At 36.1% G+C, this 15,724-nt stretch overlaps 1 protein-coding gene across 1 annotated transcript; it reads right to left on the minus strand.

The window, feature by feature from the left end:
- Window positions 1–11,032: 11,032 nt before the first annotated feature.
- On the minus strand, window positions 11,033–11,965 carry LOC123949486 (olfactory receptor 4C11-like). Its single transcript, XM_046016980.1, has one exon. It carries the CDS (start codon window positions 11,963–11,965, stop codon window positions 11,033–11,035), a length of 933 nt encoding a protein of 310 aa, XP_045872936.1.
- Window positions 11,966–15,724: the final 3,759 nt, after the last annotated feature.

A 15,724-nucleotide genomic window follows, 5' to 3' on the forward strand; every position in this document is an offset into this window, starting at 1 on the left:
TTCTATCTTTTCACACCCAAGTCATTTCAGTAGCATTGTGCTGTCACTCTTGTTCCCCTCATTCCATTTCCGGCACTGATAACCCATACAGTTATAATTTCAAACTGAAGTCAGACTGCATCACTCATTGGATCAAAAGGTCTTCCAATGTGTGCTTCAGTGTATTTGGCAGTAATCTTTCACAGGATTATGAGACTCTTCATCATCTTCTATATTCCTGTCCCTCCAAGTTCGTATTCTGCTATTTACCTTTTATAAGCTTGTTGTTTAGCACATTGCCTGGCACACAGTGATAGCATAATAAATAATTGTTGATTGAATAGATGAATCAACAACTATAGCCACACTGAATTCATGAGGTTTCCTGCATACTGATTTTCATCCCCTGGCATTCGTGATGTATTCTCTCTTGCATGAATACTCTTACACCAAATGATGTGAACATATTCACACTGCTGACTTGATTCCACCTGCTGACTTCATTCCATCTTTCAGGTTCTCTTTTGTATGTCTTTTAATCTTGGAACCTTTCCTGAACCCTCTAGCCTTTGTTGTGTGTCCCTCAAATATGCTCTCAGGACCCTGTGAAGCTGCTTCCTTAGCATATATAACATTGTGTTGTCATTTTCTGCTCCCCTCTGGGTGTCTGTCAGTGGGTTTGTAGTGAAGATAAGACCTAGGTTACTCACTAGTTATCACTGCAGGCCCAGGAACCATCACTGTGTCCAATACCTTCTTTGGGTCCAAGAAATTTCTGTTGATTAATGAGTGATTGATGGAAGAAGTAAGTGGAATATCTTTATCTTTTAGTTGTGTGTGTGTGTGTGTGTGTGTGTGTGTGTGTGTGTGTGTGTGTAGATGTAGTCATGTATTTAAAAATACCTTTCAAAATGAACTATTATCAAAAATTAACTAATAAAAAGAGAAAATTAACATGAACAGCTCCCAATCATATGACGAAATGTTACTGATAGCAGGAATAGTATCAAGGTAAGCTATTTGTTCCTTCACTGAGAATCTCAGTTTCAATTACTTTATCATCATGCTTCTTAAGCAGGAGTTAATACAGATTGTGGTTTCTTGAAAGAGATCTAGCTTGAAGTCTCAAAGTCTGAATCAGATAAAAATATGAAAAAAATCCTTCAACCCAGTATATATTTGCTATACATTTTTATTAACTTTATTCACCTTCCTTTACTTTCTTTCTTTCTTTTCTTTTCTTTTCTTTCTTTCTTTCTTTCTTGCTTTTGTTTATTCATTGTTTATCATGCACCATATATTGTTGTAAGTCTTCTTTGGAGAATTGTCTGTCCATGTATTCTGCCCATTTCTTGATGGGATTATTTGGTTTGAGGGTGTTGAGTTTGAGAAGTTATTTATTGATGTTGGATACCAGCTGTTTTTCTGTTATGTCATTTGCAAATATCTTCTCCCATTCCATGGGTTGCCTCTTAGTTTTGTTGCTGTGTTATTTGCTGTGCAGATGGTTTTTATCTTGATGATTTCCCAAAAGCTCATTTTTCTTTTATTTCCCTTGTCTTTGCAGAAGTGTCTCGAAATAATTTGTTGTGGCCAATTTCAAATAGTTTACTGCTTATGTTTTCTTCTAAGATTTTGATGGATTCCTGTCTCAGAGTGAGCTGCAACAAGCAATCTTAAAAGTTGTATGAAGCCAAAAAAGACCCCAAATCACCAAAAGAATGTGGGAAAAGAACAACAATGCAGGAGCATCACATTGCCTGACTTCTAGCTATATTACAAAGATATGGTCACTAATATAGCATGATATTGGCACAAAAACAGACACATAGATCAATGTAACAGAATCAAGACTCCAGAAATTGACCCGCAACTCTACAGTCAACTAAGTTTTGACAAATCAGGGATAAATATCCACTGGAAAAAAGACAGTCTCTTCAATAAATGGTGCTGGGAAAATTGGACAGCTCCATTCAGAAGAATGAAACTGACACATTCTCTTACACCATACACAAGATAACCACAAAATAGATAAAGTTCTCTTTTAAATTTCAGTTAGCTCATATACAAGGTAAAAGCCATCCTCCATGCACCTATGTACCTACCTTATGGTAACCACCACTTTGTTCTCTAGATATAATAGTCTGTTTCATAAAGAAGATATGGTCCATATATATAAAGTAATGTTATGCCTCCATCAGAAAGGATGAATACCCAACTTTAGCATCAACCTGGACAGGACTGGAGAAGATTATGCTGATTGAAATAAGTAAAGCAGAGAAAGTCAATTATCATATGGTTTTACTTACGTGCAGAGCATAAAGAATAACATAGAGGACATTAGGAGAAGGAAAAGAAAAGTGAATTGTTGGAAATCAGAGGGGGAGACAAACCATGAGAGACTGTGGACTCTGAGAAACAAACTGGGGATTTTGGAAGGGAGGGGTGTGGGGGGACGGGTGAGCCTGGTTGTGGGCATTGAGGAGGGCATATATTGCATGGAACACTGGTGTGCATAAACAGTGAATCTTGGAACACTGAAAAAATAAAATAAAACTTAAAAAAATGATAAAAGAGTATTTTCTGGGTTTGCCTATCTATCTATCTATTCTCGCATTTTCTTTATCAATTCGTCATTTGATATATATTCAGGTTGTGTCCATAATTGGCTTTTGTAGATATTCCTGTTATAAATATCAGGGTGCATGTGTCCCTTTGAATCAGTATTCTTGTTTGTCTGTATTCTTTCTGCAAATACCTGGTAGTAGTGCAATTTCTTTTTTTTTTTTTTTTAAGATTTTATTTATTTATTTGACAGAGAGAGATCACAAGTAGACAGAGAGGCAGGCAGAGAGAGAGGGAGGGAAGCAGGCTCGCTGCCGAGCAGAGAGCCCGATGCGGGACTCGATCCCAGGACCCTGAGATCATGACCTGAGCCGAAGGCAGCGGCTTAACCCACTGAGCCACCCAGGCGCCCTGCAATTTCTGGATTGTTGGGTAGCATCTAATATATATATAGAACCTCAAAAACTCAACAATCAAAAACGAGTAATCCAATTTAAAAGGGTCAGAAAACTTGAATAAACATTTCTAAAAGAAGACATTGGGATGATTAACAGAAACAGGAAACGATGTTCAACATTACTGAACATGAAGGAAATACAAATCAAAACTGCTATAAGATGTCACATCACACTTGCCAGAATGGCTAAAATCAACAATACAACCAATAAGGCATGTTGGCAAGGGTGTGGAGGAAGGGCAACACTCTTGCACTGTCAGTGGGAAAGCTAAGTGATGCAGCCACTCTAGAAAACATATGGAGTTTCCTTAAAAGTTAAAAATAGAACTACCCTAAAATCCTGCATTTGTACATCTTTTTTTTAAATTTCTTTTCAAGTCTTGTGTACACCATAAAAATAGTAGTTCTGTTTCTTATTACTAACCTCTAAGTGTAGTTATATGTTCTAGATAAAGGTCCTTTTGTTATATATATGGTTTAAACAGAATATTAAATATAAAATATATATTTATGTATAATTTATATGTGAAATTGAATATGTAAGTTTTATATAATATAAAATGCTTATATATCTGTTGAAGGGCATGTTGGCTCTTTTCACTGTTCAATGATTGTGACCATTACTGATATGAATATTGGGGTACATATGACCTTTCTTTTCACTACATCTGTAGTGAAATTGCAGGGTCATCAGTGTGGTGCATAAACAATGAATCTTGGAACACTGAAAAAATAAATTAAAATAAAGATGTTTAAAAAAATGCTTATACAGGGCGCCTGGGTGGCTCAGTGGTTTAAGCTGCTGCCTTCGGCTCAGGTCATGATCTCAGGGTCCTGGGATCGAGTCCCACATCGGGCTCTCTGCACTGAAGGGAGCCTGCTTCCCTCTCACTCTCTCTGCCTGCCTCTCTGCCTACTTGTGATCTCTCTCTGTCAAAATTAATAAATAAAAAAATCTTAAAAAAAAATGCTTATACAGGGACACCTGTGTGGCTCAGTGGGTTAAAGCCAGGATCCTGGGATCGAGCCGTGCATCGGGCTCTCTGCTCAGGGGGAACCTGCTTCTCCCTCTCTCTCTGCCTGCCTCTCTGCCTACTTATGATCTCTGTCTGTCAAATAAATAAATAAAACCTTTAAAAAAATGCTTAAACATAAGTGAGTGTGTCTATACAAATGTAGGTTTGTTTTTTTTTTTCCCTAGTCTGTGTATTGCCTTTTCATTTTTTAAAAGATGACATCCAATGAGCAAAAGAGTTAATTCCAGGATATCTTTTCAACCTGTTAAAATCTTAAATTTTTATTTATTTGTTAAATTTAAAAACCAATCAATTGTTGCATTTAGGACTAAATATGAATCCAAAACATTTCTATAAACAGAAGTAATTATTTATGGTTGATATCTTGTTCATGGATTCATGTTGTTAAATATATATAAAGATAAATTTTTAATATAGTGGATATATTAAATGTCTATTTTGGGTTCTTTATTGAATTTTATTTCTTCTACTCTTTTGAAAGTTCCATTTGATTGGAAAAAGTGTTGATTCAATAGTGCCATTGATGTTCACTGCTTTTCTTTTTAATTAAATCTTTGTTGATTTCTGGAGAAATTGTTGGGAAATTGACTTCTAGTTTATACCTGGGAGAAATTGTAATGCCGGCTTCCATGATTCTACTTTTTGATTGTAAGCCATTGATATTGATCTTGACCACTAACATCCTTTGTTATTTCTCTACTATTCCTACTTTTCCCTTTCTCCTCATTTTTGCTTTTTTTTTCTTTACCCTTCCTATTTTCATCAAATCTCCTTCTTCTTTTTGCCTACAATATCCAAAATGTCAGACTCTTACACATTTCTATTCCTAAAGGAACATATAAGCTGCATACCCCTGGCTAGTTTCACCACTTACACAGCTGATTTCTTGATCTCACTGGACCTTTTAAGAGAGACTATATGTTCCTTTTCCAAATAGCCATAATCGAGGGAAATTAGCATTTGACTTACTTTTCCCACTGGCTAAAGTTCAACCCCCAGAGCGGGCCATTTGCACTGCCATCTCCCCATGTTACTGGACACTTCCTGAAGTCATAGGGAAAAAAAACCAAACCAAACCAAAACAAAACAAAACAAAACAAAAAACCCAGAATCAAAATTTGCAGCAGGAGCATTTAAAGCAGAAAGCAAGCTTGATGGGAAGTCTGCGGGTCATATTAGGTTCTAATCATGTCACACAGTATCTACTACTTCAGTAGCAAGAGGGAATATCTGTGGGTGGATTTCAGAAGTGGCCCCATGAATGTGAGCCAAAGTCTTTGCTGAGTACCCTAAAGATGGAGAATACTTTCCAGAACTCTGTTCATCTATGGTCTCGTAGTATCATGATGAAATGCAGGGCATTCCTAAGGCATCTATGCCTACCAGAAGAAGGGAGGACTGTGGGTGCCACATTGTTTCCTGGGTTTTATGCTTGATCTGCCTCACATTCGGCTATTAGCTCTAGTTGCTTGACTGGTCAGGTGACATTCACCTTCACCCCATGGGGATTTGACTCTTTTCTGCTTTGCCTTGTCAATGAGATATATTCCACATACTATACCATTCATGTATTTAAAGTATAGAGTTTAATGGTTTTTAGTACAGAAGGCTGGCAAACAATGGACACTATCTAATTTTACAACACCCTTAGGACCCTAAAGAGAAACTCCATACCCATTATAGTCACTTATCATTCCTCTACATCACCATCACAAGGGGTCCTAGACAAGTACTAATCTTCTTTCTTTTGTTTTAAAGAGAGAAAGAGAGCTCCCACTTGCAGCACTGGGGACAGGTAGAGGGAGAAGGTGAATCTCTTCAGCTGACTCCATGCTGAAAACAAAGTATAACTGGGCTTGATCCCATGACCATGAGATCTTGACCTGAGCAGAAATCAAGAGTCAGTGGCTGAACAGACTGAGCCACCAAGGGGTCCCCTAATCTCCTTTGCTTCATTATAGATTAGCTTTTCTAGACATTTCATATAAAAGGAATTATACGGTATGTTTTCTTTTTTAACCTGTTTCTCTCATTTAGGATAATGTTCTTAGCATAAGTTTTATTCACATTGTAGAATAATAACACTCTCATTTATGAATATATATTTACACATGAATCAGTTGATTGGCATATAGATTGTTCCCCCATTAGTAACTATGAATAAAGATGCAATGAACAATTGTGTATAAGTTTTTGTATGCATATATGTTTAATTTCCCTTAGGTAGATGCCTAAGATTAATTAGAATTGCTAGGTCATTGCTATTATATGTTTAATCTTTTGAGGAGCTGACACATTGTTTTCCAAAGCGGTTGCACCATTTCACATTATTATCAGCAATTTATGACAACTCCAATATCTCTACCACCTCAATAAAACGTGTTCCTCTTTTTTTTTTTTCCCATAGACATCTTAGTGGGTGGAAAGTGGTGTCTCATTATGGCTGAGGTTCGCATTTCCTATTACCTAAAGGGGTTAAACAACTTTTCATGTTCTTTTGGCCATTCGAATATTTTTGTGGAGATATGTTTACTCAGATATTTGGCCAATTTTTAATTTGGGTTGTTGCCTTTTTTATTATTATGTGGTATTAACAAGTTCTTTATGAAATCTGCAAACAAGTTCCTTATTTTAAACATGATTTGCAAATATGTTCTCTCAGTTTGTGGATTGGCTTTACACTTTGTTGATGACATAATTTTCACTACAAACATTTTTCGCTTTTGTGAAATCTGAGGCCACCATTCAGAGTAACTATGATATACTAATTTTCAATAAAATATTGTTATCTTCCACTCATGGGAGTGAAATTCTTTTTTTTTTTAATATTTTATTTATTTGACAGAGAGAAATCACAACTAGGCAGAGAGGCAGGCAGAGAGGCAGGCAGAGAGGCAGGCAGAGAGAGAGGAGGAAGCAGGCTCCCTGCGGAGCAGAGAGCCCGATGCGGGGCTCGATCCCAGGACCCTGAGATCATGACCTGAGCTGAAGGCAGAGGCTTTAACCCACTGAGCCACCCAGGCGCCCCGGGAGTGAAATTCTTAACGACAATCACTGTTCTGCCTCCCTCAACCCCGGAAATGATCACTAAATTTGAAAGGCTTTTGATTTGTTTTATTTTGTTTTGTTTTGTTTTTGTGGGGGGATGCTTACATATATTGGTAAGGTTTTGTTTTGTTTTAGTAATACAATTATTTTCCTGAGATAAGTTTACACATAATGAAATGCAGAACTTTTAAGTATATGGTTTGATGAGTTTTTATAAATGTATATACTCACATAGCCATTGAGAAATTCAAGAACTGGGGGGCACCTGGGTGGTTCAGCGGGTTAAAGCCTCAGCCTTCGGCTCGGGTCATGATCTCGGGGTTCTGGGATCAAGCCCCACATTGGGCTCTCTGCTGGGCGGGAAGCCTGCTTCCTCCACTTTCGCTGTCTACCTCTCTGCCTACTTGCAATCTCTGTCTGTCAAATAAATAAATAAAATCTTTAGAAAAAAAAAGAAATTCAAGAACTGGAATACTTTCATCAACCCAGAAAGTTCTGTCATGCTCCTTTTCAGTTAATTCCCTCAGATGCAACTATTGTCCTGATTTGTATCACTCTGTTTTAGTAGTGTCTATTCTATAACTTCATGCACATTGAATCACAGCATTTACTCATAGTGCATGGTTTCTTTGTTCTGGGATCTATCATATTGATGTGTGTATCAGTCCTTTACTTTTCTTGCTGAAGATTTTTCTGTCTACTCTGTCAACGTCTGTCTTTCAAGTAAATTGTATTAGCATTTAGTATAATTAGTAAATATTTGGGAGTCAGTTCCTAATATTAAACTTTCCTTTTTTCTCCCCTTTGAAAGGTATTTTCTTTCTTTCTATATTCTTCTGAGTAGATGATTTTTGTCTAATATTCAATCTTCTTAACATATTTTTAAATAACAGACTTTTTTTTTTTTAAGAGCAGTTTCAGGCTCACAGGAAAATGGAGCAGAAGCTATGGCAATTTCCTTCATCTCCCCTGATTACAAAATGTGCAGAGGGACCGAATGGACATTTTTAAAAGACTTACACATGGTGAGCATATGCCTCAAAGGGTGCTCAATGGCACTCATCATCAGGGGACTGCAAATCAAAATCATAATGAATTATCACATCACCTTTGTTGGACTGTCATTGAGAAGATAAGAGATACAAAATATTGGTGAGGATGTGGAATCAAGGGATCCCATGTACACTGCTGATGGGCATATAAATTGGTGCAGTCATTATAGAGAATATACTGGCTCTTCAAAAACTTGAAAGTAGAACTGCCATCCATCAATCCCAATGTTGGGTGTATAAACCAAGGATCTGAAATTGTGATTGTGAAGGGCTATCTGCATTCCTGAGTTCAATGCATCATTACTCACAGAAACCAAGGTATAGATACAACTTCATTCCTAACTGATGAATCAAGAGAGAAAATGTGAGATCTGTAGTATTCAGACATTAAAAAGAGGAAAATTCTGCCATTTACAGTAACAAATCAGAGCTGGATGGCACTGGGGTCTTGATGTTAAGTGAAATAAGAAAGACACAGAAAGAGAAATACTGCATGATCTCACTTACATGAGGAAATGGTATAGTTCAATTCACAGAAACAGAGAGTACAGTGGTGGTTACCAGGGGCCAGGGACTGAGAAAAAGGGAGAGATGTTGCCCAAAGTGTACAAGGTTTCAGTTATATAGAATGAATAAGTTCTAGAGATCTAATATAGCACGGTCACTATTGCTAACAAGACCATAATGAATACTTGAAATTGCAACCAGGATAGATTAAAATTAAAATGTTTTACACACACACACACACACACACACACACACGAATAACTATATAGAGAAGATAGATGTGCTAATTACTTAGATTGTGGTGATATTTTCATATTATATGTACATCAAACATCAATTTGTGTAACTGAATATGTATATATACATATACATATATGTGTATGTGTATATATATATATATATATATATATATATATAAATTCTTGTACATCAACATGCCAACTTTGGACACTAGTGCAGTCATTAACTTCATAATGACCCAGAAATCAAAAAGTAGTGAGAACATTGAAAACATGATACTTCCATGACTTTATTTCAAAATAACCTTTGACAAGAGGAAACTATTGACATTAAAAAGGTTTTTCCAGGTAAATAATGGGCAACAGCATTAAAAATAAAATGGAATATTGTAACAGTTATTAAGGATGTGGTAAATTTGAATACACTGAAAGTAATCATTTTTATTTTTTATTTCATTTTATTTTGTTTAGATTATATTTAGTTAACATAGAGTGTAGTATGATTTCCAGGTGTACAATTTAGAGACTCAACACTTACATACCATACCAAGTGCTCATCACAACATGTCCACCCTTAATCCCCATCACCTATTTAACCCCACCTTCTAGTCACCTCCCCTCTGGTAACAACCTGTTTGTTTCTATAGTGAAGAACCCATGTGTTGATTGCACACCTCTCTCTGTTTTTCCGCTGTACTCATTGTTTTCTTAATTTCTACATGAAGGAAATCATGTATTTCTCTTTCATTGCCTGACTTGATTAGCATAGCCTAATAGTCTCTAGCTCAAACCTTGTCATTGCAAATGGCACGAAATCATTCTTTTTAATGGCTGAGTAATATATACCCTGTGTCTATTCTATTCATCATTCAATGGAAACTTGGGCCGTGTAAATAATTTTTCTATTGTAGATAATGCTGGTATAAACATCAGGGGCATGTACACCTTTGAATTAACACTCTTGTACTCTCTGAAATCAATGAGTTAAAAATTCATGAGAAAACCCCTGGAATGTACACATTCAAGGCGTGGTTGCTAATCTGCTCTGCTAACTATGAACGCCAAAATTCTACTGGCAATTCTACCTTGTCAATCCACATTACCACTTTACTAGGAAAGGACAAACAGAGAAACAAAGTGGCTTCCTGCTGCAAAAGCAGGTTCACTCCAACTCCATTAACTAGAGACATTCAAGTGAGTATTTCTGAATGTCTCTGGTATTTTATTTTATTCCATTTATAAAACATAGCAGAAAATGATATAATATGCTTCCCCCCCCAAACTGTGTTCTACTTTTCTATACCTCAGTCTCAAAAAATATGGTTTACCTATGATATATTTTAAATTTTTATTTAGTTTTGACAACATACATTATTTTGCCTCTTTTCCTTTTAGAGTTGTAGAATTCTCTTATAGCTCCTATATACGAATCATAAAACTTAGCTGAATATCTCCAGGCCATGTAATGCTACATTGAAAAAATCCCATACTTAATGCTTCAATTCTCCTGATAGTCAAAGGAAAATAAATAAGGAGAATAGTAATAATAATTTATTATAAAAAATAAATTATACACACACACACATACACACACACCCCTTTTTGGTGAGGGGTTCACCATTACAGAAATTTTTTAAATGAATGAATGATATAATAAAAATAATTATTGACACACAAAGTTAGAACCTTTGCTCTGATGTGTTCAAGAGAAAACAGGATACCTGGTTTGAAATTTTCTATAGAGAAAATTACAAATCTTAGAGAATATGCTCCTTTTTACTGATAAATACTCACTGTTTGAACAGTTGTGATTGTGTAAATATCTTTCTTCTTATCAGTATTCATTCTTTTTGCACAACACCCAGTGCTCCATGCAAAACGTGCCCTCCCCATCACCCACCACCTTTATCAAACCAGAGTGTAGACTGCAATGTGAGGAGTATTTCATAACCAACAATGTCAGAACTGAACTCTCAGGAGAGTAAGAACCAGACTGGCATTACGAGGGAAGCTACAAGTTTGAGGGCAGAAGTACAGAAAAAAGTAAGGAAATCAGGTGCATTGTAATAGAGCATGATGGACAAGTGAGGGTATACACTATTACATTTGATATCTGTACAGATTAAAGAATCAACCAAAACCCTCAATTCATCTCTTGCTTTCTGAGGTAGTTGTGATATGGCATAGCTTTCTCATAGCATTTTTCACTTCTGCATTCCTCAGTGTGTAGATGAATGGGTTGAAGAAAGGGGTCCCAATAGTATAAAATACGGACACCATCTTGTCCATAGGGAAAGTGCTTGGGGGCCGTGCATATATGAATACACATGGACCAAAGAATAAGACTACTACGATTATGTGAGTAATGCAGGTGGAGAGAGCTTTTCTCCTCCCTTCTGCACTGTGGTTTCTCAGTGAATGCAAGATGACAATGTATGAAATCATCAGAAACACAAAACTGCCTGTGCAAATGCTCCCACTGTTAGACACCCATTCTAGGTTGACCATATAGGTGTCCATGCATGCAAGTTTCAGCAAGGGCTGCAAATCACAGCAGTAATGATTAATCAAATTGGGCCCACAGAAAGGCAATTTCAAGGCTGGCAACAGCTCAGCAAGGGAATGGATAAAAGCCCCTATCCATGCAAGAATGATCAGGATTGTGCAAACCTGCCGTCTCATGATGGTTGAGTAATGTAAAGGCTTACAAATAGCCACATAGCGATCAATAGCCATGAGGTTGAGAACGAAGACCTCCATAGAGCCAAAGAAATGTATTGCAAAAACTTGAGTCATGCACTCATTGTAAGATATGGTTCTTTGTGAAGAGAGTGAATCCACAATTAGTCTTGGGGCTGTGGACGTTGAGAAACAGGAATCAGCAAGGGACAAATGAAATAGGAAAAAGTACATGGGGCTCCCAAGTGTGCGGCTGGACTTGATGGTCACAATAATGAGCAAATTCCCTACCAGAGTTCCCAAATAAAAAATGAAGAAGATTACAAATACCATCTTCTTTTTCATTGGATCTTGGGTCAGTCCTAGAAGTATGAACTCAGTAACAGTGTTATTTTGCTCCATTATTTCAGGCCAAGTGGAGAAAATGCAGGTTAGAAATAATTAATCTGCAAAGAAAGAAATATGAGGAAATGAATACTACCTTTGGAGGTCAAATTCATATGCTTGTTCATGGAAGGGCCACGTACCAGTGGATAGTCCCTTATTTTCCATGTGTTGTTTTCCCTTGAATAAAGCAAGGATCATAATATTTATTCGCAATCTATTCACCTGATTCCGTAGGGAAAGATGAAATACATTAATAATGAGTAAGTACCCAATTCTTCAGGCATAATAAACATAGTATTAATGAATTTATTTTGAGAATGTATCTTTCTGAGCTGAATATCTTTCCTTATTTTACATCATGGACCCATTAAGGTAGAATGTTGCAAAAAGGAGAAAACTCATGCATGATATACATAATGTGCTTTCATACTTTTTTGAACTTGATAGATATTTATAAAGTATCTTCTGGTAAATATTCTGAACATTCAGTAAATGACATGGAAACTTTTAATAGTTTTTTTGTGTGTTTGTTTGTTTGTTTGTTTAATGAAACATATGAGAGAGAGAGAGAGAGACAGGGTGAGGGAAAGAGAAAAAGGACAAGAGAGAAATAAGCAATATTTTAGCAGTGAATGTTCAGTTAATTCATTTAGTCAATCATTAAGTTTATTTTGTTTTAGTTTATTTCTTTTTTAAAAATTTTATTTATTTATTTGACAGACAGAGATCACAAGTAGGCAGAGAAAGGAGGAAGCAGGCTCCCTGATGAGCAGAAAGCCCAATGCCCAGCTAGATCCCAGGACCCTGCAATCACGACCTGAGCCAAAGGCAGAGGCTTTAACCCACTGAGCCAACCAGGCGCCCCAAGTATATTTTGATCTGTTGCCTTGACTAAATTTATTTCCTTTTACTTTAACTCTCTCTAATTTATAGTTGATTATAGTTGTGAATTCATAAAATTTGTACTTTTTACATTATCCTATGTTGTCCAAAGTGGAATTCTTCAACTCATCTAGTATTTTGATAGGTCTTTCTGCATATTTTCTTAAGACAGAAGGAAAGACTGATTCTAAAATAAAGGATAAATAGGGAATGTTTGGCATAAATCAAAATATTATTTCAAATTTCACATTATTTTAAGCAACAGGGATTTAGACAATGAGATAAAGAAACTGCAGGTCATAGCTAAAATTTTTCATATGATTCTTGGAGCATATGTTCTTGTAAGTCCCATGTCCTGACTTCAGTAAAAGATAGAAACAAGAAAAAAATGAATATTCATTTATATATATCAAACTGGAAAAATCCTTTTCTGTCTTCATCACATAAATTTCCCATATAATAGCACAATTAAATGTATAATTGCCAAGGCATTTAAGTATATTACCAACATGTATTGCAGACAAAAGAATAATTTTCTCAAATATGAATAGATCTCAAGACTGAAAACACAATCCATACGGTGTCTGGGTAGCTCAGCTGTTTAAATATTCAACTCTTGATTTCCACTCAGGTCATGATCTCAAAGGTTTGGAATCCAGCCCCATACTTGGTACTGTGCTGGGGATGGAGCTTGTTTAAGATTCTATCTCTCCCTCTTCCTCTGTACCTTCCCTTTCTTTTGTGTTCTCTCTCTCTCTAAATAAATTTTTTAAAAAAAGTTAAAATGAAAGTGGGCAAAAGAACTGATCTCAAAGGAACTCTTCTTATTAGAAATAATGTGAAAAGATTCCCAATTTCTTTCATAGAAAAATATTCCATTTAAATCCAATTATTTATCTTTTCACTTAGATTAACAAAATGTCACCTTTGATAAATGGCTCTTAACAAACTGTTATGAAAATGATGTTGGACACAATTGACTCCACACATTCTTGGGAGGAGTTTAAGGGGATATAATCTCTCCTGCGGTGATTTTTAGCATTGATGATATTTCAGTGTCACATTGACACAGGTCTAGTGTATGCATTTTCTGCAAATAATCTCACTCATAGGCAGGAAGATCATCACAGCAATCCTTTCCATGTTGACCAAAGGTAAGAGACAACTTCAATGCCCACAAGAAGAATGCTAAATGATTCAGGGATGGTATTTTATGCAATAATCAAACAAAGGGAAGTGGATATATATATACACAATGATTTCTAAAATATGTTGTAAAGGGGCAGAGTTCAGGACTGTCTATTGAAGATGGTAATATTTTCATTAACAGCAGAATAATATCACATACACACACACACAGAGTCATATCAATTAATTGTATTTACGAGAGTATTGAGATAACATATGTGTGGCCTCAGGGTGGGGAAATTTTTTTCTTTGAATCAAAGTTAGGAGGATGACTTACCTTTTAAAATATTCCCATTGGTAGTTGAAAATCTGTCATAGTGGTTCTGCAACAAAATAAAGCTTCTTAAAGACTTTTTCTTAGTAGATGGTTTATTACTGGCTTTGGCATATTACTGGTACATAACAACTGTGTTCTGACACAGGCTGCAGAAACAGCAAAATTTCTAGGGTTAGAGTAAGACTTCAATGTCTGTGTAAGAGAGTGAGTCACTGTAGAGACAGTTCTGGACTCCGGGGTCTTTACTACATCATGCCCCAACTGCACTGCCCCCACCATACTACCATTCACTTCATGTTCCCCTACACTCTTAGGAGTTTGCCAAATATGCTCTTTGTCCACCTCTTCAGCAAACAGGAGTGAAATCCTGTCTGTGGATTATAACAATTAAGTATTATAAAGCGATGTCTGTCTATCCATTCATCCATACATCTGCCTATCAATTTACTACCTTTCTATCATCTATCATATATCTATCAATCAATCTTTCTATCTATCATCTATTATCAATCATCTATCTTACAAAGATACAGACTGAAAGATTTGTGTAGTTCAAATAAGAATAGATATAAGAGGGGCATACATTCTAAAGAAGCAACATAAGGAAGGTAATCTTTATCTGTTCACTGCTGAATTCAAGCATCTGGAAATATGTACATATTTAATAATAAGTATTCATAAAGCAAATGAAAGAATTAAGAGAATCTATTCAGTCAGTCCTTCAATACTTTGTTACCACTGAAAAGGGAAGCCTAGTACATCCCAAGTAAAACCATCATCCCAAGTAAAACCATCCATGGAGCATCCTGGAACACTGGACTAGATACAATTTTTATTTGCCACTCTCTCCACCAGGAGCTACTGTGTATTTCTTTTATTCTGTTTCTCAGTTTCGATTGTCAAACACTTGTAAAAAATTCCCTGAACTTTCTATCTTTCCACAAATGCCTTTTATGTGTTAGGTGCACATTTGGCATAGATTGGATGAATTTTCTCTGAGTATTAAACACAACTAAGTTAATCCCCAACACAAATCTCACCAGTAGTGTTAAGAGCTTATGCAAAAGGTAGGAAGTTCAGTCATTCTCTTTTCTTCTCAATGTAATTCAGCCTCTCTTTACTCCAATGAGAATTTTAAAAAGTGCTTCTAAAATTCTGTTTGTTCTCTTTTGATGTCACTGAGGCTCAGGTTCTCACCTGCATTCCAGAAGACAAAGTTGGTACAGGATTCTTCTCACACTTTCTGATATCCATTTTCACTTGTAATTTTGACAGGGACATATTTGTCTTCTGTCTTTCCTACAGCCGTATTTAAATATGAATGATGCAAAATATAGGAGTCTAGGGACATCATTCCCTAAAGTGATTCTTCCCTTTTAATTAAGACACATGAGCCTGATGTGATAAGAACTTAATCTTCACTATGT

Source organism: Meles meles, chromosome 8 (genome assembly GCF_922984935.1).
Source record: "Meles meles chromosome 8, mMelMel3.1 paternal haplotype, whole genome shotgun sequence".
Taxonomy (NCBI): domain Eukaryota; kingdom Metazoa; phylum Chordata; class Mammalia; order Carnivora; family Mustelidae; genus Meles; species Meles meles.